The 24740-nt window shown below is 40.6% G+C and overlaps 1 protein-coding gene across 5 annotated transcripts in view; it reads right to left on the reverse strand.

Annotated features, from left to right (window-relative positions):
* Positions 1 to 5537: 5537 nt before the first annotated feature.
* EMSY (EMSY, BRCA2 interacting transcriptional repressor) overlaps positions 5538 to 24740 on the reverse strand; it is a 44500-nt gene continuing 25297 nt past the window's right edge. For 3 of the 5 annotated variants that reach the window (XM_019530466.1, XM_019530465.1, XM_019530463.1), the window contains 10 exons: positions 23106 to 23279; positions 21575 to 21711; positions 18681 to 18854; positions 17350 to 17548; positions 16155 to 16319; positions 15739 to 15894; positions 11962 to 12116; positions 10298 to 10861; positions 8930 to 9442; positions 5538 to 7189 (listed from right to left, as the gene is read on the reverse strand). In XM_019530466.1, coding sequence (XP_019386011.1) covers positions 6995 to 7189; positions 8930 to 9442; positions 10298 to 10861; positions 11962 to 12116; positions 15739 to 15894; positions 16155 to 16319; positions 17350 to 17548; positions 18681 to 18854; positions 21575 to 21711; positions 23106 to 23279 — 2432 coding nt within the window. In that variant the 3' untranslated portion in view covers positions 5538 to 6994. Of the gene's footprint in view, positions 7190 to 8929; positions 10009 to 10297; positions 10862 to 11961; positions 12117 to 15738; positions 15895 to 16154; positions 16320 to 17349; positions 17549 to 18680; positions 18855 to 21574; positions 21712 to 23105; positions 23280 to 24740 lie in introns of those variants that run through there. The other 2 variants (XM_019530464.1, XM_019530467.1) reach the window with 2 other exon arrangements.

Raw genomic sequence — 24740 nt, forward strand, 5'->3', positions numbered from 1 at the left:
TGACCAACAGGGAAAGGGCTTGGGAAACCCTTTGAAAAAGGCCTGTTGCAGGAAAGTAATTTTGCTTTAGCTGGAAACTATGAAAAGCTCTGCAGCAGTGCACATGTAGATGCTGTGCACCTGACTGGGGCACAAGGGTGCTTCAGTGCGGGGGACGGCCTGCTGGTTAACTGCTTGCTGAAGCTCCACCATGCCCCAACCAGCTTGTCCACAGCACAGTGAGGGGAGCAGCCCTGGGCTGGCATGCTGACCCCCAGGGCCCTCTGCTCCATGGACTGTGCCTGAATAAACTGTGGTGCTTATTGCTCCGCAGTTCATTGCTCGCAGGTGCAGGTTCAAAGGGTGCGCCCAGGAGCAATGAACTCCAGAGCAATAAGCTCTGCAGTTTATTCAGGTGCTGTAAGTGCATGTGTAGGCGCACCTGGTGAAAGCTAAACAGCAGGAATTCAGTCCTCAAGGCAACAGCATAAACCACTAGTTAACTTCTGCTTACTATGGGATAAGCGTGGGCAGTCACCATGAGTGAAGCGTGTTACATCCCGACTAATTTATTTGTCCATTGCCCTAGACTGACCTCCTCTATGAAACAGAGAATAGATTTCATCCAGAAATCTATACACTTGTTGAATATCTTTCTCAAAAAGATCCCGTCTTAACTTTAAAGCTCCAGGCAATGTAGGATACATTCCCTGGGTAACAAATTCAGCTATCCTTAGTTTTATTCCCTTATTGTATTTTCCTACTTGAATTTCCAGCCTTTATGTCTATCTGCTAAAGGGCTCTTGACTCTTAGTTATCTTCTCCCTGGATATGTACTTACAGACTTTGAACAAATTCCCTTTCTGAACCTCCTTTTTGATATCTAAATATTTGAGCTGCTTGCATCTCTTATTGCAAAGCAGGTTTTTCATTTGAAGGCCTGGAGTTAAACTTGACAACAGCAACAGACAAATCAGAGCAGTACCACATTAGCTTTTTTCCAGCCTTAGTGCTTTCTTCCTTCTCTAGGACTTAAATCGATGAGAATATTAACCTAGTGGCTTCCATGGAGGTCCCTTACCACATTAGGAGAAATACTATAAATCCATCCAGCGATAAAAATGTTCATCTGAAGATTGAAGTAAAGCTGCCTGGACACTATACTATGAGTTTGCTACTCAGTAAATTGATATGAATTAGAGTGGCCAAACAGAATTAATCACTCGATTTCTTCCCCAGTATGGGAGACACGTATTGAACGTTTTTCCAGTAGTTGACTAGCTTTGGCTATAAAATACCCTCCGCGTGTTCCACAACACTGAACTCATTTAGTGCAGTCTGTATTTATGATGCACGTTCATCAGGGCAGACAATCTCGGCATTTTCATATTGGGCAGTGGTTTAAGTATACCACTGCTACACTTCAGTAATTGTTTACACCCTCACCCTTAGACAAACAGAGCATATGCCCTGAAGTATTCTTACTATTTCATAATCTGACTTTTTAAACATGATCTTAACTTACACCAAACTTTGTTCTTTTACAGCAAGCCCCCCCCATCAATTTAGTCATTACATTTATGTCTCCTTTCCTGCTCATGTTATGAGTGTTTGTTTTATTCCTATCCCATAAAAAGTTTGTGAAAATTCCCACCTTCTCCAGGTAACTCCTTCTACGCTTTGCTAGAAATTCAAACCAACAGTGTACTTTGGTTTTAATTCTCCATCTTCCTTCCCCACCGAGTTTCAGTCCCTTTCAAAATACTTTCACTTGATTTTAAAGTAGCCACAAGCATGACAATCCTTCTCCCCCAACACTCCCCCAGGGGAAGTGCAGGCTGCTGTGGCTAGATTATGGTGTCTTTAAACTCTCCAAGCCCTCTGCCACATTAATACATTTTATTACTTCCTACCACTCTATGTTTGACTATGTATCTTTACATTTGTTTTCTTGATAGCATCACTGTATCACGTTGCAGCCTATTAATCCACCTCGAAGTCTGAATCCAAAGAGCTCAAAAAAAGATGAAGTCACCAATACTAAACACTACTGATTTTCTAATTCGCCATTAGTTGCCTATTAAATTATAATTTCTTACTATGATGCAACTATGAATATTAACAAGAGGAACAGAACTATACAGAGCTTACTTTCAGCTTATTGAGTGTGAAAGAAGAGGGACGAAATAAACTCTTTCATTTCAGGAAGATGGTCTTTAATCAGGCAACAGTGAATTATGGTGACCATCTATAAACTCACTAGGGGGGACCAGAAGGGTTTGGGAGAGACCTTGTTTCCCCAAGCGCCCCCTGGCATAACAAGGAATAATGGCCATAAATTGCTGGAGAGGAGGTTTAGATTAGACATCTGTAAGAACTACTTCACAGTCAGGGCGGCTAGGATCTGGAACCAACTTCCAAGGGAAGTGGTGCTGGCTCCTACCCTGGGGGTCTTTAAGAGGAGGATTGATGCCTACCTGGCTGGACTCATTTGAGCCCAGCTTTTTCTCCTGCCCAGGCCGGGGGTCGGACTTGAAGATCTACAAGGTCCTTCCCGACCCAACTTCTATGATTCTATGGTAGGTAGTGAGAGCTGCTTATTGGACATGGTAACTCAAAGGGGGGATCTGTATGTGTGCCCATAGTATTTGCAAGTATGTGAAGAGGAACTGCAAAGGGAAGGGAAATTTAATTGGTGATACTGTACTTTCAACTACTTGTTGCTGAAAAACAAAAGTATGGTCTGGATCTAAGGCTCAAAGTCTATCCCATTTTGTAGGTTTGTGACCAGTGAAAACAGATTATGGCAACATAGAATAGCTAAAATAATTCAAAACAATAATTCATAACTGCTTAGAGAAAACATCACGAGAGAAGTTTCAACTTGGCACAGAAACAGAAGCTGAGGCTTCTGCTGGCTAGCCAAGCCATTTAACATGTACCCAGTCATCCATCTGGAAAAACACCTACCTCTCTTCTACAGCAGTGTTACGAGCCTCCACGTTAATCTGCTAAGGACACTGCAATTCAAGATAGTTCACCTAGTGATAGTTCATCCAGTGAACCTCTTCACAAAAGCAGCATGATACAAAAGTGTGTTCTGAGAAGCCAAGCTAGGCCATAACTTTAGATGTGTGTATATATGCAGTACGTTGTAAGTGATAACTTTTTTTTTCTGATCTGTTTTGGCTAGGAATTGCATGCAACTTACACTTCTTCTAAAATGGCACGCACAAATTTGAGCCTAGAGTTCTATTTTAAGAGAAAACCTGTGAACTTCTGGGGCAGTTTACAAAGAAAAACAGTAAAACCTTCTCTCTCCCAGCACTCCTAGCTCCCTAAGTCACAGGGACCCCCCCACAAAATACAAGACTGCTGCTGACAGCAACAATGTGGCACAAGCCACAGGACTGCATCTCATCTGCACGAGATACATTTTTATGAATATCATAGAAATCATACCATAGAAATTAAGACCTGGAAGGGACCTCAAAAGAACAGAGTTCAACCTGCCTGCTCTAGGGAGGAAAACTGCTGAGATCAAATGATCCCAGCGAGGTGTCTGTCCAGTCTCCTCTTGAAAACTTCCAAGATTGGGGACTGCACCCCTCCTTGGCAAGTCCAGTCCGGATTCTGGTGACCATTACCATAAAGTTCTTCCCTACATCCAAACTGAAACCATCCTTTAACAATTTATGGCCATTGCTCCTTGTCCACCCTTGGGTCACCTTAGTGATGTTTTTCTCCCAGCTCCCGATATTCGCCACTTACATAGAGACGGCTGCCGAGTCCCCCTCAGTCTTCTCTTCCCCAGGCTGAACAGTACGAGATCCCTTAGCATAGGCAGGAAAAAAAAAATGGGGGGGGGGCTAAGCATGGGAAAGGGCAGAGATTTTGGGGAGAAACCAAGATGGCTTTCTGCCACAGAGTATTGCAAAGGGTGGGGAAAGGGCTGGGGGTGGGAATTGGGGGGAGTGGCACTGCACCGCATCAGCCCCAGCCACCTCCCGGCTGCACCAGTCCGAGTCTCGGCTGCCTCCTGGCCACACCATGCTGGCTGTGCTAGCCTTGGCCACCTCCCAGCCCCAAGTGCCACACCTGCCCCAGTCCTGGGGCTGGAGTGGGGCCAGCTTTGGCTGCACCAGGCTGGAGGTGATGCACCCACCCTGCCCCACATCATCCCCAGGATCCTGGAGGCTCCTCCAGAGGTGCGGCGGTGGGCAGCTGGGGGTAGGGCACATGGCCCCAACCTTTGCACGGGCAGGCCACAGCTGCGAGCTGGGCTCAGCCTCTGCTGTGTGTTTCCACCCCTCACCACCATTGCTTTTTGAAAGTGGTGGGCACTGCCATGTGCGTTCCGCCAATGGGCGGGCCGGGCAGCAAGGCACATAGCAGTGCCTGCTGCTTTCAAAGCGGTGGTGGTGAGGTGCGGAGACATGGAACAAAGGCTGAGCCCAGCTCGCAGCTGTGCCCCCCTTGCCCATGCAAAGATAAGGGAACCATGTGCCCTCCCCACCACCATGCCTCTGGAGGAGGTGCTTGGCTCTGATTGTCCCATGACCTGCCCGGGTCAGGTCATGGGACAATCCCCACAGTGCAGGAGGGAGCCAAGGCTAGGGGTGAATGATTCACCCTTTCCCTACCCCTCTCCCCTGCACTTTGGGGGTCTCGATCTGCCCTCCCCACAAGTCCATGGGGGAAAAAAAAAAAAAAAAAGGATTAAAAGAAACGTACCTGCTGGCTGTAATCCTGGGTGTGAGTGCACAGGGTAGCTCAGCATGCCCACCCCTCCACCCCTGCTGCAGGACCCTACAGCTGGGCTGTCCTAAGGCAATGCCTGCTGCTGCCCTGTTTTTGGGGGGGCTGAGCCCTGTTAGGTGGGAGAAGTGGGGGGGAGAGGGAGCCCAGGGGCTATGTCCCTTAGTCTTTCTTTATAAGGTTTGTCATCCAGGCCTCCACTTCAATAAATATTGAAGACTAGTCTATGACAGATGAATAAAAAATGATTCTTTGCCTGAGTCCACTAGCAAGAAAGTCTCCTGTTGTTCAGCTTTGTAAGACCCAACAATTGCAGAGAGAGGACAGCTACCTTGGGTCATACTTTAGATATCCTCTCCTACTAACGTAATACAGCTACTGAAAACTAAAACTTCAAAACAATCTGGCAATATTCCTATATACATTTTTTAAAAGGCGTAAAGTATATTCCTTTTCAGATACTCCCTTCTCTTCATCCAAAGTCCCTCTAATCTTTTATGCGAAGAACAGAGAAACAAGCATCTGTCAATTCGGTGGTAAGACAATTACTGCAGAAAAGAGTTCAACTAACTCTTAACCTATTGACTAGTGTTCCCTAATGTTAAAGCTGAATGCTTTTCTTTACCCTACAAGTGTGGCATTTGGGATTGCAGTGAAAAGAAAAGCCAGAAGTTTAAAAAAAAAAAAAAAGTCAAGAAGACTTTATAAACGAAGTAAGCAGGAGCTAAAAGAAAAACCAACAGCACCCTCTAGAGGATACTGCAGTATTCTTACATACATGGATATTCCCGACAAATCCATCATTTTAGGTTCTGTACTTTAGACTCTTAACTCTAGTTGGTACATTAACTACAATATCAAGAGTAAAAACACAATTAAAAAAAAAGATTGACGCAAAAACTGTATTAGACTTTGGATGAATTCTACTTACAGTAGTACTTCAGCACCAAAAAAATGGGCAGTTAGAATGATAGATGTATATACAATTGATGATATGTCTAAGTCTTAAAATGCTTTGTTATTTATAATGAAATCTATACAAAACAGTTAAAAACTTGTTTCTATGTACATTTAAAAAAAAAAAAAAAAAAAGAAAAATATTGTCTTCATTACCAGAATATATTAAAACTGGTTCTTAACATCCAATCTGCACCCAACTCTCTTTCTCTCTCTCTCTCTGGCTTGTAACAATCACAAAACACCAACATATTGCATGAACAATTCAAATCATGGGGCTCATGATAACCTCAGAAACCTACAACGGTAAATGATTTAAGCTTTTAAATTCTCAAAAAGGCAATTTTAGAAACAGCATGTAAGAGTAAAATACAGATTTTTAAAAGCCTCAGCACACATCTGAATACTCAGTTTCAACCTTTAGACATCTCGTTTCCCCACTTTCTTCTCCCTCCCTCTGGTTTTGAAAATTTGCTTTGAACTAGAACATTTCTCCCATCCTACAGCGTTAGAATGAAACCATTTGCCTGTTTAACAGGAACTTGTTAATTAACTTGGCCTTGTTTTAAATTTTTATTTAAATAAATAATCAGAGTTAACTAATTAAACTAAAATGAGCATTTCTTGTGCTCATGGCACAAGAAGAAATGCTTTTACATTAAATTAGCGTATTTATTGTAAAATACAAAAACAAAATTTCACCAGCAAACTTCGCTGCTACCTGTTAGCAATTCTGCTTATTTCCAAACATTCACCAACAAGTATTTAAAAAAATAAACTACATTTTTAGGCTTATTAAAAATCTGAACTCCAACTGAGCTCAAGTGCAAGAAAGCTAAACAAGTCTGAAATTCCCAGGGCTCTTCCAGCACTGTCAGGAAGACCTTTCCTCTCACATGCTCTTTAAAAATACAAATATCTAAATATTCTTTTTGTGATGGCATTTTGCTCAATAGCTACAAAAAACAACACAACAAAACAAAGGGCCCTTTTGACTGAGAGAGGTTTCAATACCTAATCAAGGGCTTGATAGCAAGAACTTATATTCATCTTTTCAATTCACTGGAGATTTGCCTTTTTAAAGGAGTACATTCTACTGTCACAGATGCACCTTGGTAATCACATGTTTTTGGAAACAGTTAAGATGTGGCTTCTGCAATACTCGTTAAAACACGCTGATGCTTCAAGGGTCCATTGAACAACTCTAACAGGCAAAGTGCTCTAATACATCACAATACAAGGGCATCTTGGACACTCAATTCCCAAGATATTTTAAAGTGCACTCCAGTCTCCCGCGTCACTAGGACTGTTCAGCAGAACTCTGAGAGGGACTGGGTCCAGTGCCATCCTCAGTACTACTGTCCGCATCTTGTTCCATTGCTGTCTCTTCATCATCAAGACGCTGACTTGTGAAGTTGTTGAGCTCCAAAAGCCCGCTGGGTTCCACTACCACGTTGGAGCTGGAGTGACAAGGGATGGAATACTGCGGGATAGTCTGAAAGAAAGAAAAAAATTAGTTTTATTATGAATTATTTTCACAGGTAAGTAAGAGGCAGTTTTGTATATGAGCTGAAGAGAAATATTTCTGGTCAACTCTAAAAGTCCTAGAAAGATTTATTTTGCTCAGTAATCAACATTGCAACAATAAGGTCAAAACAAACTAAGTTGATTACAACACTGAATGGTCATTCTCCAGGATTTCAGGAAGATAAATTGAAATAAATGGAATTAACAAAAAAACCCAAAAACCAAAAAACCAGCCTTGTGGTTATGGCACTGGCTGAGACGCAAAAGATATGGATTAATTTGCCAACTGCCACTAACTTCCTATGTAACCACAAGCAAGTCACAATCTCTCTGCCTTGCTTTTCCTGTATTTTAAAAGATGGGGTGAAAAAAACCCACCCTTTTCTGTCTTACTTATTTAGACTAAGTATGCTGTGGAAAAGGCTTCTGATATGATGCTGTATCTACAATTCATAGTCAACTGGGAGTCCAATTTTAGTTGAAAAGAACAGAGCCAGACTGCCCAAAGGACTGAAAAAACCTTTGCCAAGGGAAAATGCTGCATTAAAAGGAAAACAGAATAGGTGACAGTCATCACTGAGTTGTAATTTTTATTAGATGCTGTAAAACTATATTTACATCTGACAAAAAAAAAAGTTGTAGCTCATACCTTTCTGAACAAGTTACTTCAAGGTGCTACCCTGCTCTTTTTATTAATAAAAACTGATAGCCAGAACGGTATTTTGATTTTCAGACAGCCCACACTGTACCATGTTGAGCACAGGGATTAGCATAATATAAAGTATCTAAAAATACAGATGCACCAGAGTAAATATAATCTACCTTTTGGTTCTGTCTCTTCAAGACATTGTACTACAACAAGGATCAAAGCTTTGACTGTGTCTACAAAAGTTAGTTTAGTTGTAATCTGTGTATAAAAATGATAAATTTAAGATTTCTTTCTGAGACACATGTACAGCAAAACCTCTCTAACCCACACACAGTTTACTTGCATACAAACACAGGCACCCTGTCCACATCTCTGCAAAGATCCAATGACATGAAGCTCCGAGTGAGATCTCAGATGACTAAAATTTCAACATTTTTGTGGTCTGTACTCTGGAACATATGCTACTGCACAATGCAATATCAAAATAAAAAGCAATTTAAAAATGGGCAAAAAAATTAAGGTTCACACTCATTTCCACAGACTAATTCAGCAAAGGATGTAAGCATCTGCTTAATTTTTTACACTGGACACAGTCTTGTTAAGTAACAAAACAATCCTGATAAGCATGCATCTCATTAAGAATATGTTTTTAATATCCTTTACTGAAATTGGATCTTATTTTCTAATTTGCAAAAGGTTACCTTACAGAGATAAAACTTAAGACACTGTGAAAAAGGCAAATCATCTCTCTAATGGCTACAGCAAAATGTATTTTGGCTAGAAGGTGGTTTGCAAAATCTAGTGAGCTATCTTGTTTCCTTAACAGTAAAGCAAAGCAGAATGCAGTGACCAGCATCAAAAAGGGCCAGACATTTTTCTAGTGGTAAAGAGCTTAATATTAAAGAGAGAACATCAAAAAATAAAAAAAATAAAATAAGGGGGGAAGTGGCAGGGAAAGAAACCTTGAACATTGTTCAGTTGCTTTTAATGCTTTAGACCAAGTTAGTGCAGAGGTCGCAGCTCAAACTTTAACTTCTACTTGCTCTGGTCTCCTCTTACCTGGATAATAATTTCAGATGAAATCTCTTCAGCTTTCTTTTGTGATATATTCTGAATGTGAATAAACTGGTTTGTTGTAGGCACTCCTTGTGCATCCGGTTTCCTCTCTGTTAAAGTAGGACCAACAGCAGGAGGACTTGAACAGGATTCTTTATATTTCTGTTGCTGGGGGATGGAAGTTGCCGTCATCCCTACTGCAATCACCCTCGGCACCTGGGTACAAGGTGACGGTTCTGCTTCGCTAGCGAGTTTACTAGTGGACAAAGCCTTGTTTGGGGGATCCACTACCATATGTTCTATGTTTGTGTCAATCTGAGCTTCCATCATAGACATTTTCAAAATGTCTGCTACTGCTGTCTTCACGGATGCCTGCATGGGAAATAGGCTTGTAACTGGCAATGCCAGTTTGGGCAGAGAATTGCCACCTGCTACCTTTGAAACAGAAGGAGGCTGATGCCCCTCAAAAGTTATCTTTGTAACAGTGGATCCTTGCGTTATAATTGGCTGCTGCACCTGAAAATCAAATTTTTGTTGTGCATGTTACAGCTGGGTTTGTTTGTTTAATTATTATTTATTTAATCCTAATCAATATTTACCTGGACAATATGGTATAAACAACATACTTGCTACTAGGAAGACAGTTGAAGCTCAGTGTTTTAACAAAGGATTCAGCAGTGATATGGTAACATTTAATTGAAGCAAGGGGAAAGGCTCTTTGGACTGCTAGACACATTCCTAGCAGCATGTCACAGCAGCCTCGTTTTCCTTTGGGATTTACATCCCCATCTGGTACGTTTAGTCCCTTTCTTTTTTTTTAAGCCTCAAGGGGCTTGGGAGTTGTAGGGATTTTTTTTTTGCAGTTGGTTAAATACTCGGAGAATTTCATTTCTCTCAGTCTTTACATGTTCACCTCCCAAGGAAAATAAGATTGCTCCTCTAATAATAGTTAACTTAAGGGAGATGTAAATACAAAGGAAGACGAACAATGGAGATCCTTAGGAGACTGCAGTGTATTCATCTTTATTTCCATAAAGATTAAAGACAGTGCTACGGGAACGGAAATCAATAATACGTCATACCTAAAAAATAAAAGAAATAATTAGGGACAAGTTCCATGCACCACTGGTGGCAGAAATTTATAGAAACTGTCCAAGAAAATAGACTTGTGAGCTCTATGTATTTTTCCCCTATATTATAAACATGTGCTTCTCTTCCCTAGTGTCAACCTTTGGATGGGGAAATTAATACCAGCATAAGGAGTTATCTCTTGCCAGAAGAAACACACTGCTACAGTGACAGACTTGGTGTTTTGATTTTTCCTTGAATAGTGACGGTTTTATTTTTTGCATGCTATCAATATTCCGTTACCTGACTCGCTGGCTGTTTCTCTGAAGAGGCAGGTAGCTGCATTTGACTTTGGGGGGGTTGGGGCTGTACGTAGATTTTTTGTGCCGTTGGTGCCTGTTGCAGTTTGGGTAGCTGTTGCGTGGTTTTTACTGCAAGCACCTGTACTACAGTTTGCTGTGGCTGTGCCACTAAGGTAGGGAGTTGCCTTTCTTTGGCCATCATGTGGTGAGGGGTGGGCTGTGCATCTGGTTTGCTCTGCACCTGCTCCTGCTGCAGCGGGTTTAGCTTTTGATGCCTTATAGAAAGCTGGGGCATTTGTGGGAGTTTGTGCTGGATCTGATCTGCTTGCAGATGGATGGTCTGCTTCTGTTTAGTCTGGAAGCACTGCAGAGTTTTCACTTGCAGTTGAGTCTGTTCCAGCTGCGGCTGACTCAGTTTCTGCTGTTTCAGTGCCTGTGACTGTGTCAGGGCAGATCTGTAAAACAGGCCAGTCTGAGGATCTAAGGTGTCCATCTCTTCCACTTCTCCTTCCTCAGTTCCAAGCTGCTCACTGTGCTTGGTAAACGCAGTGTGGCTGCTTAAAGCCTTAACAGAAAAGTTACACATGATTTAAGTAATGAGAAATTATCTAAATTACTACTAAATACACAATCTAATGACATTACAGAATACTGGACTGCTTAACATGGAACAACTTAAAGGTTTCAGGCAATCAACTTGTACATAAAAGCAAAAATGCCTTAATTTGGTGCACTCCCAACGCCTTTAGCACTCAATGGCTATTGAGGTAGGCCCTGATGTACCACCCCCAAATGAAAAACCAGGAAAACCAGACTTGGAAGACTAGGATTTGGATCACTTCCAGTTCCATGATAGCTGAATGGGAAGTGACAGGTGCTGGCTAGTCTAACACATAGCTTATCTTAGGGGAAATCTCTCAAGATGGCAGCTTCTAGCTTAAACAGGCAGCTATCAATTCACTAACAGGTAACTTTACCTGTGCTTAGTTGGCTTTGTGACATCCTCCACAATTCTCCGTATATTTGGGACCCACCTCATTTCCCATCTCTCAAAGTCAACTTTTCCTGCAACTTCCTACCAATACTGTTGCCCCATGTATCACATTGGCTGGCTGGGACAGTTTAGCTAGGGATGATCCTGCTTTGAGGAGGGGCCAGACTAGAGGACCTCACGAATTCCCTTCCATGTCTAATTTCCTATGATCCTGTTTGAATTAAGACCATCTTGGGGCAAAAGCTTTGACTAATAATATGCTTCATACAATACTTATCTCTTAATTATTAAATTAAATGGCCTCATTCAGAGGAAATTCTAATTCTATGTCTACTCCTTGTAGAAACTTCATAGGCCTCACACTGGTAGGTCTGTATTCCTAGCTGGGGATCATAGCTATGATGGTTATACAAGAGATCGCGGAATATGTTTACAGGTTTCCCTCCCTTTATGCAGGTTGTGTATGTGCAAATTCACGCTTATGTGATCACCCTTTTCATACCAAAAATTCGTTATATGTGAGGGAAATTCACTCTAATGGGATCAGTGTGGTGAAAGCGATGCCATAGGTGGAGGGAAAAAAATTTACTGGGGGGTGGGGGGGGGGAACTCTACGTTGTTCACAGAGCCTAGTAATAGTTACAGACTGCTTGGAAAAGAAAGGGTACAACCTGCTGCATGAGATGGGTAATTGCGCCAGTGGAAGATGCGGGGATAGATTTCACCACAACAGAAGTCTGCGTTGCTGTCTGTGATTGAGCCACATGCTGTAGCAGAGTCCTCTGGGGCTGGGATGACTGCTGGTGGGGCTGCGAGCGATGACTGACTGAAAGTAAAGAGGTTAATGGCACTTCTCCAGAACTAACAGCAGGAACTGAAGCTACCTGCTTTACTGTTTTACCTTCAAATGGAAGTAAATATAGATGAAATAAAAATCTGAGTATGAAGTCCTTGACTGTATGCTAGCTTCAACTTTAAAATGCAGCTCTATTCTGAGAAGCACCTTAAAAATGACATCACAGGGCCCTGTTTTTTCTTAATAACCTCAATGCACAAAAGCTCAGTTTTAAAGGAAAAGATGCTTCCTAAATGGTAGACGTGCAAACTGAACTTGTACAAAAGAATCCAATTTGAAACTGCATGCATATTCAATAAGAAATTCTGACATCTGTCTTACACTTTTATCTTTGAAAGAGTGTCGCCATGTATTACAGCCATAATGGTCAAGGAAATGTAAGAAAAGCAAAGGTTTTTCGGGATACCTTTTACTGGATCACGTGTATAGCTGGAAGAGATGACGACAAGCTTTTGGGCACAGACCACTGGAAGAAGATTGCCCATCATCTCTCCCAACCATACAGTAAAAATATTGCAGTAAATAATACTGCAAAAACAAACAAAAATCCCTTGCCCCTCGTACCTTTACAACACTACTAGAAGCAATGGGGTTGTAAAGATATAACTGAGAACAGTAAGACTTGGCTACAGAATAATTACTGGCGAAAATACACAAAAAGAGAACCTTAATTAACACCTGAGATCCAAAGTTAAGTTTGCAAGGCTGGCAGTCACAGTTCAGAAATCAATGAGACAAGCACAGAACCCATGATACTATTTTTCAAATAACTTTTCAGAACAGAGGCAACACTAGCCACTGGAATTAGAGCAATGGCTCCATAATGACACGGTAAGGATAGGCAGAGTGATCCTTAGTTCAAAGTATAATGAATTCCATTAAAACAAGAATTACTGCATTGATGGAGAACTCCAATTAACTTAGACCTGCTAGTAACAAAATATAAAATATTTGCTTTAAACTAATAGGTAACTAAAATTTTCAAATCCTGGAAAAATTGGCAAAGCACTGGAAAGCTCAGGAGAATATGATGAAAACCAGTTTACATTTGGACCTGACAGTGACAAGAAATCACCAGTGGTTTTGCTGGAATCAAAAGGAAGGCCAAAGTTCAAATGAGCACAGGAACCTGACTTGTCAGCCCTAAGTACGGACTTGAATCAAATCAGTACTGGCCTGCATGCTGTACCAGATCTTCCTGGGGGACCTCAACAGTTTCTGCAGAATTTAAAACGTAATTTAAAAATAAAATTTCTAACCTATATGGTTATGTAGATATTCTTCTGAATGAGAACCTATACAGTCTTGTCTTCCTGAGTCTGCAGACAGACAAAAAATGATACCACGAAGGTGTGTGAACTGCCCCACTTATCCCAGTTGGGTGTTAACACTGAAGCCTGATACCTACTTAGATTCATTTAAAAAGTGTGCCTAATCCTTTGGTTTAGGCAAAGTGTAACAAAGTTAACATAGGTCAATATTGTTCATTATTTCACCACCAATCATTTTAGCAGAAAATCCAGTCAGTTGGGAATACTGATGAAGTTTGAAGATTGTACATTAAAGAGAAAAAAAAAAAGCAGCAAGCCTCAATGTCCCCCGCTTGTAGATAGGTGATCACTTAAGCTTGGGTGAGAGGTAAGTTAGAGAAGTAACCACAGCTCCATGCTATAATGAAGGCTGCCTTTTTCAATCCATAGCTGACTGCATTTCATTAGTGGGGAAAGTAGATGGACCCCTATCATGCACATTGCCTGTAATTCTGTAAACCACTATGTGATTTGTGAAAAATACTATTTTCAGTTACTGAAGTCAGAAATGTTATAGAAACTTTCATTCCTGTCACCTTTCATATGCTGAGTGGATTTCTGTTTTTCAGAAAAACATTATTTTAAATGGATTTTTCCAGTATGACTCAGAAATCTGAAAGCAGAAACTTGAATACATGCACAGTGTATTGTGTTTGGTCTTGTCAGGGAATGACTGGTTTTCAGTTAATTGAAGATCATTTTGACAGGGCTACAGAACAGTGGTGTTCAACCTCCAGCCTGTGGAGACATGTCATCTGGCCTGCAGGTCCTGAAATTTTACAATGGGGGAGCAGTGGCACAATTTCACCCATGGTGATGGGGGAGCAGTGGCAGTGTTAAGTACCATAGCACCCAGTGTCACAACAATTTATTCTGCCACAGCTCCCCTGCTGCCAAATTTAAGGACGCATGAGGGAGCCCTGCAGGCTGGATGACATGGACCCACGTGCTAGATATAACCTTGTACTGGATCAGGTCTGCAGACGAGCCATGAGCCACTCATCCAGCCTGTGGGACCAGAAGGTGGAGCAGCACTGTAACAGAGCACATGCCTGTTATCAAGTCTTTTTTATGCCCACTAATAAAACATTTTAATATTTAGCCAAGGCTTTCTTAGCAGGGATCCACAAAAGAGCAACTCAAACAGTCAAAATTGAAGCCAGATACAGTAAGTGGTGTAAGAATAAAAATTCTGCACACGTTAAATCAGAGGTACAGGAGGTAGTTGTGGAAGGGAGAGGAACAGAAGGGGAAAATGAAAGTAAAGGAAATACCAGGTTAGACATTTAATGAAAGACACTGAAATAGTCTTTTAGAGTATATTTAAAATATAGGCACACTTCAATCCCGTTTTCAGCTGCACAAATCTTAACTGGCACATAGAAAAAAACAGAAAGTGTTCACTCACATTAATTAAGAAATTTAAAAATGCTTTATATTTGAACTACCTTGATCCCTTCACACCTGAATATACTGAAAGGTGGCTCAGAGAAAAGGCCTGAGGACAGAAAGTGATTATTCCATTTTCTGGGAGACACGGTTTAGGTAGGCATGTTCAGAGGAACAGAAAAGAGGGTTCAGAGTGCATTAGCATCCAAGCATGCCTAATGTCTTAGGTATATAGGAAGTTCATTAGTGAAAGTCAAATCTCAATCACAAGTTTGATGCGTTAGTTCAGAGAGTTAATTTGACACTGTAAAGATGATATGGAAATTCACCAAACCAAACACAAAAACTATTTATACATTCTCATGAGGAAGGTGAGGGTGGTAATTATACTGCCCAAAACGCCTACTCAACACTGATGGGCAAGTAAAATTTTGCAAGCTAAATTCCCCAGGAAGTCTTGCCTCTCTCGCATACCAATTCCACATAATGCTCAGGTTACATTTTGCATTTTTTTCCCTATGAATCCTCCTCAGGGGGTGGCAATAGGGTCATCTTGACATTTTCCTACCAGATTGGAATAAAGGATATGTTTAAGTGGTTTGTGTTGAACTTTTGCTTCGGTTATATCAGAACGGGACACGCAATCTCCAATATACCGCAGAACAGAAGCAGCAGCTTCCACCCTCTAAATGAAGACAAGCATGAATTTTCTCTCCAAAAATATTACTACAAAGGAAAATGAGCACCACCCCGTGTCCACACCTCAAAAATAAAAGCTTTTTTTTTTTTTTTTTTTTTTTTAACTGAAAACCAGTCATCCTCACCCCCCCCACCTTTACACACGCACTTTTTACAGCATGGACTTTTTTCTTTTCTTTTTTAAAGTCACTTACCAGTTGTGATATATTCAGCAACTAATTCGGATTCTACCACAGCAATTGAAGGGCTTTCAGGAGAATGCCTCTTTTCCTGGGTCATCTGAATTGGAACTGCCATTTGGCTCAGGTCAATGGTAGGTTGTCGTGGTTTTGATTCTAACTTCTCTTTCACTGATTAAAAATATTGGAAGTGTATCTTTTAGTAAAATAAACTCCAATTGAGGTTAAATATACAGGAAGTCAATATGTTATAAAATGTCAAAGCAGCAGGAAAATACTATAGTACTTTCAAACTGATCTTGCATAAAGGCAAGAATAAAGAAATGGAAAGGGATCCAAAAAACCTACATATTCAACTATGAAAGTGTCATATTGTTATTTTAACAACGTAGTTGACGGCTATATGCTTTAAAGTGATTCCAAATGCATACCTGTTGTTTGCTGGAGTTCCAACAAGGCTTTTATTGTAGAAGTAGCTGATTGAGATTCATTGGATACATCCTGGTAAATTATTGTAGGGCTGGTATCCACAGCAATTTCATGTTCTGACCAATCCTGACTTCTGGAAGCAATTACATGAACAACAGGCTGGGAATCTGTTATACAAAAGAACAAGGATATCAAATCAACTTGTTGCAATTTTTCTGTTTAGGCTTTCTTATAGTTGGATCCAGCAGCAATGCTTGCAGAAAGGGTTGCCTAATACTTTCTATTTGAAAAACCCTGTTTTCAATTGCTTATAAAAAACTTTGCTGAACTTAAAAATCTTCCGTTTGAACAGCTAGTGCTGGGTATCCACATTGGGCTGAAATGTTTCAGCTGCTTATTCAAAATCTGACCTCTACATCTATTTAACAGAAAACAAATCTTAATTCCTTTAAGTCTGCTGACATTGTCTGCTACAAAAATAAAGCAGACATGTAAAGTTTTACAAAAAAAATATACAATAGATAAGGAGTGGAAGAAGGGCTATGTATATGAAAAAATTCTTTTAAGATTTTACTTTTAAAAACTGAATCATTTTTCCTTTTTTTCTCTAGTTCCACCTTCTGCAGAGATATATTCCTAAACCATGCATATAGATTCCTATTCAGACTTTTTGAAACCCTCCAATGAAGAGATTTCCATACTCTCCATATGCATTTAGAGCTCTCAGTATTAAAATGTATGCCATTGCCCAGGTGAGTTAGGATCAAAGGAATAACTGAGCCTGACTTTCTTTTTTTTTTTTTTTTTTAAAAATACATGGAAATTTAATATTAAGGGAGCTAATGATGCTCAGGTGAAGTCTATTTTAGAACTACTATTACATACTTCACTTGATATTTAGAGCTACAATTTCATACTTCTCTAGAATCTAAAAAAAATAATTTCAAAATGCTTTTCAGAACTTAAACCTCAACAGCTGTACAAGATATTAACCCTATTACAAAAGAAATGAGGCACATATTAAAGTGACTCACAAGTCAGTAGAAACTTCTGATGTTCTGTGTCCTAACAGGCTGGATGATCTTGTTTTTAAAAGGTAATAAAAGAGATGCATCAAGTTGTACAAAGCTAGTTTTCATCTTCAAGACAGGGAGGGAAACCATATTAATTAGCAACAAAGTCATTAATGATCTTTACCTTGGGAGCTCTGGGAGGACTCTGTAGAGGAAGAACTGCTATCAGTGTAGCTCTGTGGTTCTTCTTTCACCTCCGGGAGAGAAGAATTCCCTGCCTCTGCCACCCGGGATGCCTGCTGCAATGTTTCAGTTACCAACTGCCTAGTCTGTTCACTCACAACCGTAGCTTGAAATGTCACTGGCTTTGGTTTTATAAGCACCTAATAAAAAACCAATTTCTTTACTTACAGCAAGAATACTCAAGAATAACAGACATTTTCACTTCTTGAGTTCCTCTGCATACTCTTCTCTAACAGAACATTAGGACAGTGTATGGCAAGATATATGTAATCCACTTTTTCCATTACCATCCATGACAGTATCTATAGATGCTGGCTTTGTTATGTAGGATTCTAGTTATAGTCTATTTAAAATGAAGTGCACAAGTTACTGGGTTGTATTTATGCTTCATGTTAAAAAAACCCCAACTATATATATTCTCACATACCACACACCCAAAATAAGACAAGCACTAAGAGTCATGACTGACTGTTTGACATAAGAATTTGACAAAGTAAGTCCTCCTAGAAACACGGGGTGTCCAGGAAGTGTGACATCCTAGGAGACAGGCTGGGGGAGGCAACAGGAACTACCTGGTATGGTAGGACAGCAGCAAATTTAGGCCCCAGACCCTTGGCAAAGGGCTGCAGCAAGACTTACTTCCTTACTGTAAACAGTTCTTTACATAAGTTCCTGAAAATAGGAAAGTGTTGTTTCCACACAAGCCTCATCAAGCTATTGCAGACTGCGTGCAGCAGCTCATCTGCCCTGAGCCAACTCAATTACTCCTTCAGGCATAAGCCACAGTGCTCAGCCAATAGCCACAGCTGAGAGGATTACCACAGGACTCTGCTCTTCCTGCTTGCTGAGTCAAAAAAAGTGGCAGACATCTAGGCAGCCAGAAGCAAAAAAATGCTATGTTCTAATATTCTTCCCCATTTCTATTCCAGAGAAGAAAAATCAGCTTCCCTGCTTAAGACAGGCAACCTAGGATCACAGGGAAAGGTGCACGTGGTACGCAAATAAGATATAGTACGGACTTAGCATTTAAGCATTTATAGGATCAGGCTCAACAAAGGTCTGAAAGCTTAAGTCTCACAGCAGAGGATTATATATTCCTACTCCTGATGTTGTACTGATTAACTGAGAGACAAGAAACATACTACACCCCTCCGCACCATTTCAAATATGATGGGAGTCATTAAAGACTTTGAAACATCAATACCATGAAGCTGTGCTTCTCTAAAACAAATCCAGGGTTGTTTTTCATGAAACAGGAAGGTCTCACTGTACCTGTGTTTTGCCTTGCTGCCCATAAACAATTTTGGTTGGGATGATTTTGGTGGCTGGCTGAACAGTGGACCCTATTCCTTTTGGCTGTGTGACAATCATTTTTGTGATGGGTCTCGTTGCAGTGATGATGGCAGGTTTTGCTCCTGCTGGCACTGCCTGAATAGTTTTCTCCCCCTGTAATGAAGGCAAAGTATACATGTTACCTCAAAAAATTATTCTTCAGTGAGAGAGAATAGCCCAGTACTTCTCAACGAGGCTGCCAAAATAAACCCAGACATTTCAAATTGATTTTGACACTCTGGAATCCTTTCTGATCTGTTGTGGTCTTTGAGTTTTTCCAATAGAAGAATTGCCCTATTATTTTTCTGTAGTCAAAAAGAGTGAAAGCTTAGAACTGGCATTGTCCAAGGGATGCCTCAAGTCTAATAAGGTTGGGAACCACTGGAATAGCCTCTTGTCTAAGATACATATAGTCATGTATTAAGCAATGTAGTGGCTGCATGTAACATATGTCAACAAATTTCTTTCATCACCAGGCTGATTTCAAGGAACAGATGCATTGAAGTGAAAGTGAATTAAAAAAAAAAAAAATCAGGAATAGAGATTTACACTTTAAATTCTGCTGGAAGAATGAGGTTGGAGATTAAAAGGACTAGAGCTGAGATGCTCAACCTCTGTCTGTGCATCCCCACAGCTGGAAATTTGGTGGCAGAGGACCAGGGGAAGTGTTAACAGCCATTCCACTACTGCCAAATTTCCTAAACCATTGGGAGTCCCATGGACCAGATGATGTGGCACAGGAGGCTAGATGGCACTGGCCCATGGCCGGGTCCTGCACACTGGGCTTGCACCTGCAGGCCCAGCCCCCCCATGCAGGATCTGCCCTGTGGACTGGTCCCACACCGCTGACCCAACCTTGCAAGACCAGATTGAGCACTGCTGAACTAGCGCATTTAACTGGCCTTAAACAAAACTGCTGCTCTCTGAATGGGTAAAACTGTTCAAGGACAGTTTAAAGGGAAATGTAAAACTCTGAAAAGGTGCCATTTGATAACAGCAACAGCTTCGATTATCAAAGATGAAAACACTCAAGAAAAAAAATCTCCTCTCTTTGTGTTCACTGTTAGCTTGCTTTTTAAATTTACTTCAGCTTCTACATTTAACCAGCTTGGCCAATTTTATTTCTGGTTCTCAAGTAATTTCTGGAGGGCTTGTTAGAGGGTTAAAGGGGGTTTCCAGCAGTACAAGAGAATGAATGTTTGCTTTTATGTTAAGTACTAAAGCTGGCAGGTGCCTCTTGCTCAAGCAAGACTGTCTGTTTCAGATCATTTACTAAAGACAGAATTCCCCCAAGTCTTTTGTAAACGTTCTTATCACTGGAAATTAAAAACCACATACCATTTTTTATTAAGTGACTTTACAAACTCTATATTACAGGTTTAAAAATTATTGAAAGTATGTTCCTTTTATCTGTCATAGGCTTCAATATTATACCTGTCTCTAGGTATTTGATGCACCTGGAGCACATTTTTTTTTTCAATAACATGGATTGTCTTTGGAAAGTGCTGAGTTATAGCTGTTCTGTAGGAATAGTCCAACTTCAACCAGCTTCTGCTAGACCCCAACCATTAAAATCTAGCACTTATTCAGTAATGGGCAGCAGTGGTACTGATAAGAATCACATTTGTCAGCACCTTTCACATTCTCAGAGCCCTAATCCTGACTAGATGGCAACTGGGGGCCTTGGACAGCATATCTGGTTTCAGAAATACCACAGTGCCAGTTTCAAAACAACAAAACACTGTGGGATTTCAGAACTGTGAAAATCTGGGTTTGCATTTCTGTCCTGACAAAGTGGAAAAAAGTTTGTACAAGCTCAAAAAAATCTTATAATACATAAACCCTTTCCCACCTGGTTCCAGTGTCCGAGTACTGGTTTTAAAGGTATTCTGACCACTGCCTACCCCCTCCACCGCACCTCATACTTGAATCCAAGAAAAGGGGCATCTACCCCTCCCCCCATGTTAAACGGGAAAAAAAACTTCTTGAATTTGAGTAAATGCAGCATATCAAGGAGCTCACATCATTTACAGTGATCTAGCAAAAACATGAGAGCAGACAATAATAAATATGCGTCAGCTATTCTATCTGCCAAAAGAACTCTTTGTAGTTCAACCAGGGAACCAAGATTCAGGAGTTATGCTAGAAGTACAGATAAAAGGGGCTAGAGAACAAATATTTAACACCCAGTGGTTGGAATAAGTACTCTCTGGGGAAGAACACTTCCTGCTCTATCTCCAAAGGATGATGTTATGCTTTATTTTAACTTTGCTTACCTGTGACCTTGCTTCAATTCCTTAGAGGAAGCATTCAATTCCTTAGAGTTGCAAAGCAGAGTAGCAACTAAGGTTGTATCAGAAGCATCTTTTAACCCTCCCAATCAAAATTTCCCCTCACTAAGTAATGTTGCAGTAGCATCCAGAAGCATCACTCAGTAGCAGGGTTTCATCATGTTAGGTACCAAACAGATCATAGAAACAGTCAGTCCCCTGAAAAGGATTATTACCCTTTCCTTCTGACAGGCGCACAACCAGACGTCTGCAGTGTCTGAGAAAGGGGACACATCCTCCTCACTTTAAGAGGAAACTATAGTACAAAAATTCCAAGATCTCCATAAGCCAGGGACAAATGAACAGCTAACAGGAAATATGGGACTTCAACCCAACTTGAGCAGGAGAAATCTCTTCCAGTTCCCTGTTTTGACTAAGACTTTTTCACGCTTGCTTTTCAGCTAGACTCATGCTCTGTTTGAGAGCTCTTGGGAATTCTACTAATAATGGCCATCCCAAAAGACATGTTCAATTCGAGCTTCTAGATTTCAAACCTCTACTTACCCCAGCGTTTAACAATGTTGTGACTACATTCTTCCCTGGAAGACCTTGAATAGTTGTTCCTTTTCCAGTAGTCTTTTGCACAACAATCACGTTGGGTTTAGATGTCATTGGAATTGTAGTGATTTTGGTTGTTGTTCCTTAAAGAATATAGGAAGAAAGATAGGCCTGAGTCCAAAGCGATAGCATTCAGTTTTTGTTACATGTCATATAACTCTAGACACCCCCTCAGGACACAATAAGAATGATAATCCTACTGTACTAATAAGCTTAAAACAACCAAACGTTAAACTAAGTTGGGCTCAAGGTCAGGTGTGCAGGATGTACAATAACTGATCTTACATACCCTGCATGGCATCAGCAAAGTCGGGCAGCTGCACATTCTTTGATTGGTGTAAATCAAAGGAAAACTCTCAGTGGTCATCATAGAAGATGCAGGTACAAATTAATTACATATTTACTCAAATCCAAGCAGAGGGAAGGGAGCCTTATCTTGGATTTGAATACCATGCTGGGGCAAGCAGCTTGACCTACAGCTGGGGCTGGACCTGCCACCACTGCTGCCTGGCCAGGGCCAGGCCTGGAGCTACTGCATGCTCTGTGGCCTGAGCCAAAGCCACTATATTGAGCAAGTGGTGGCAGAGGGTCACAAGTGGCGGGGGGGGGACAGGCAACAAGAAGGGGGGGAGGTGGGAAGGCAGCGATCCCTATCCTGTGTCCCTCCTCAGTGCCTGACCCCCCACCATTTGATCCTCCTATTACCTGGCCCCCAGCCACTTGCCCCTCCCACCTTCTGCTGCTTTCCCTCTGCAGCAACAGGGGACATGGGCTTAAGATGACCCCCCCCAAAATGATATTCTATATGTGGAAACTTGTAACAAATGTATACATTTTTCATGTATAGAATCTAATTCTTGGGAGGGAGAAGGAGGGGAGAAGAGAGGTTGTCTTAAATTCAAAGTTAGTGATCATAGTTATCAGGTATTGTAGTTAAATGCGTTCATCTGTCTCATATTATATTAGGAGCCTCTGGCAAATTCTGGGCATCCCTGTGCCAAAAGGAAGTTGTCTTTTTAGAAAGAGTTACCTTCAAATGAGTGTGAAGATGTATTTGCTTGCTTTACAATTTAATCTGTAATACTTTGAAAGAAAAAATTATCTGGTAGTTTACACCTTGAAAAAATGGTTTCCTATTTCACAGAAAACAATTCAGATACCAAGGGTATCCTTAGGATAGATCTGTTCCAATTCTTTTCCATAGAAGGACACCAATTTTTCATTGCATGGGAATACAGAATTCTGTTATTATAATACAACCTTCGGCTTCTTTCATCCCCTACATACTCCCTCCTTACCTTATCCTTCCCCTTCAGCTATTTCTGACACATACAATGAAATGTCTTCTTCAACCGGCCGTAATAATTATTAGACTGTGTACTCAGTGAAAAGTCAAATACTGAGTTCTGAACAATCAGAGCATATCTCAATTTCGTTTCTCAAATAAAGGTTTATAGCAAGATACCCATAGGCCTACCAGAAACAATATTACTGCTGATAATCTTGCCTCCCAACGTAGCCAGCGATTTTGGTACTACTGTTATGATGCTTCCGCTGGTGGTTTTCACATAAGTGGCGGCACCTGGAGTTCCAGCCATCCGAGCCCCTATAGAGGGACTTACTGTTGGACGTGTATATGTTGCTTGAGTCCCTATTTCAAAGGAAAACAAGAAACAAACTTGCTGTTAAAACATGAAACACTACCAGTACTGCAAAACGTGAAAAGAGTTTTACTTCAAAGGAAGCATTAATCTCCATGACAAGATGGGCCATGATACTGTTTACAAACCCACAGCTAGTTCTCAGGCTGCATATCAATATTTATGCAATTTAAATTAAACTTAAATATGCTTTCATAAGACATGCTGTCAACTGTTTTTTGTTTACCCGTGATGTATCTATAATTTTTCAAAGCCCATGTCCATTAGACTCCTGGGTCTTTTGCTCATATGGTCTTTAAAATATGCCTCAGCATTTCCCTTTATCTTATCAGAAGCCAAAGTTTACTAGATGGCACTGCCAAAACTGTTCCCTTCTTTCCTTAAGAAAAAGGGTAATATATTTGCTTTTCCCTTCATCTACACAGTAAAGTTTTCATTAAAGTTTAAAGTCCCTTTACAAAAAAGATACTATTACTGCTTATGAATTACAATTAAAGATGTAAAGTTAAATTTCTGAAGTGCTTACACATACAAAACTAATCATCTCAAACCAAACAGGTAGTAATGAGACACTGAATTTGTCTCCCATTGACCACAACTGGAGCAGTACTGGGCCTGCAGAAGTTGAGACTTCCCCAAAATTACATGTTGGACACAACTGTACAGCAAAAATTAGAAATACATTCCTGATTACCAGTATTAGCTTGTGGAAAATAGCTTAGGAAAGGAGATTTCTACTTTGCTTGCACTTCTGCAAGCGCTGAACTGCAGACTAGTCATTTGCTGAAGATTTTAATGAAAAAACTACTAGCCAGATACCTTGGAAGCCAAACATTCAAAACCAGATCAAAGAGAAAGTAAACTACTTCTATGATGTTTACCAATTAATACAAATTAAAAACAGGCAAGAACAAGTCATTTGTATTTGTTTATAACGGATTAGGAGACTATTTGATGCGTCTGCAATGTTTACAAGTAACCTGAAAAACTAAACTAAAAATTAAACAAGGCACAGAAGGCACAAATTTAAACCATCACTTCCAGCCTATATTGAACACTTAGCACAAAAAAAGATTAACCAAGTTTTATAAAAAAAAGTAACCTCCCCCAAATTGTCCTCATACTTCCAACTTTGCAAACGATACCCTGTAACGCATTAGTCTGGATCACTGATGATACAATACGGAAGGCACGCACATCTATCAGCAAACAACACAGAAAAAGTAGGGAGATCTAATTTCTAACTTCCTCTCTCCTCTATAAACCTACTGTGAAAACTGGGCAAGTCATCTCTCGATTCCTCCATCTGTAAAACAGGAATGACGATGTTTACCTACCTTCAAGGAATGCTGAAGGCTTAACTTATTAGTTTGATATTTTCTAACACAAAGTGCTACAGAAGTGCAAAGTATCATGGTGGGTTTCAGAAGCTATGATTATGCTAGTGAGTG

This window comes from Crocodylus porosus, unplaced genomic scaffold, assembly GCF_001723895.1.
Source record: "Crocodylus porosus isolate Cpor-Errol unplaced genomic scaffold, CroPor_comp1, whole genome shotgun sequence".
Lineage (NCBI taxonomy): Eukaryota > Metazoa > Chordata > Crocodylia > Crocodylidae > Crocodylus > Crocodylus porosus.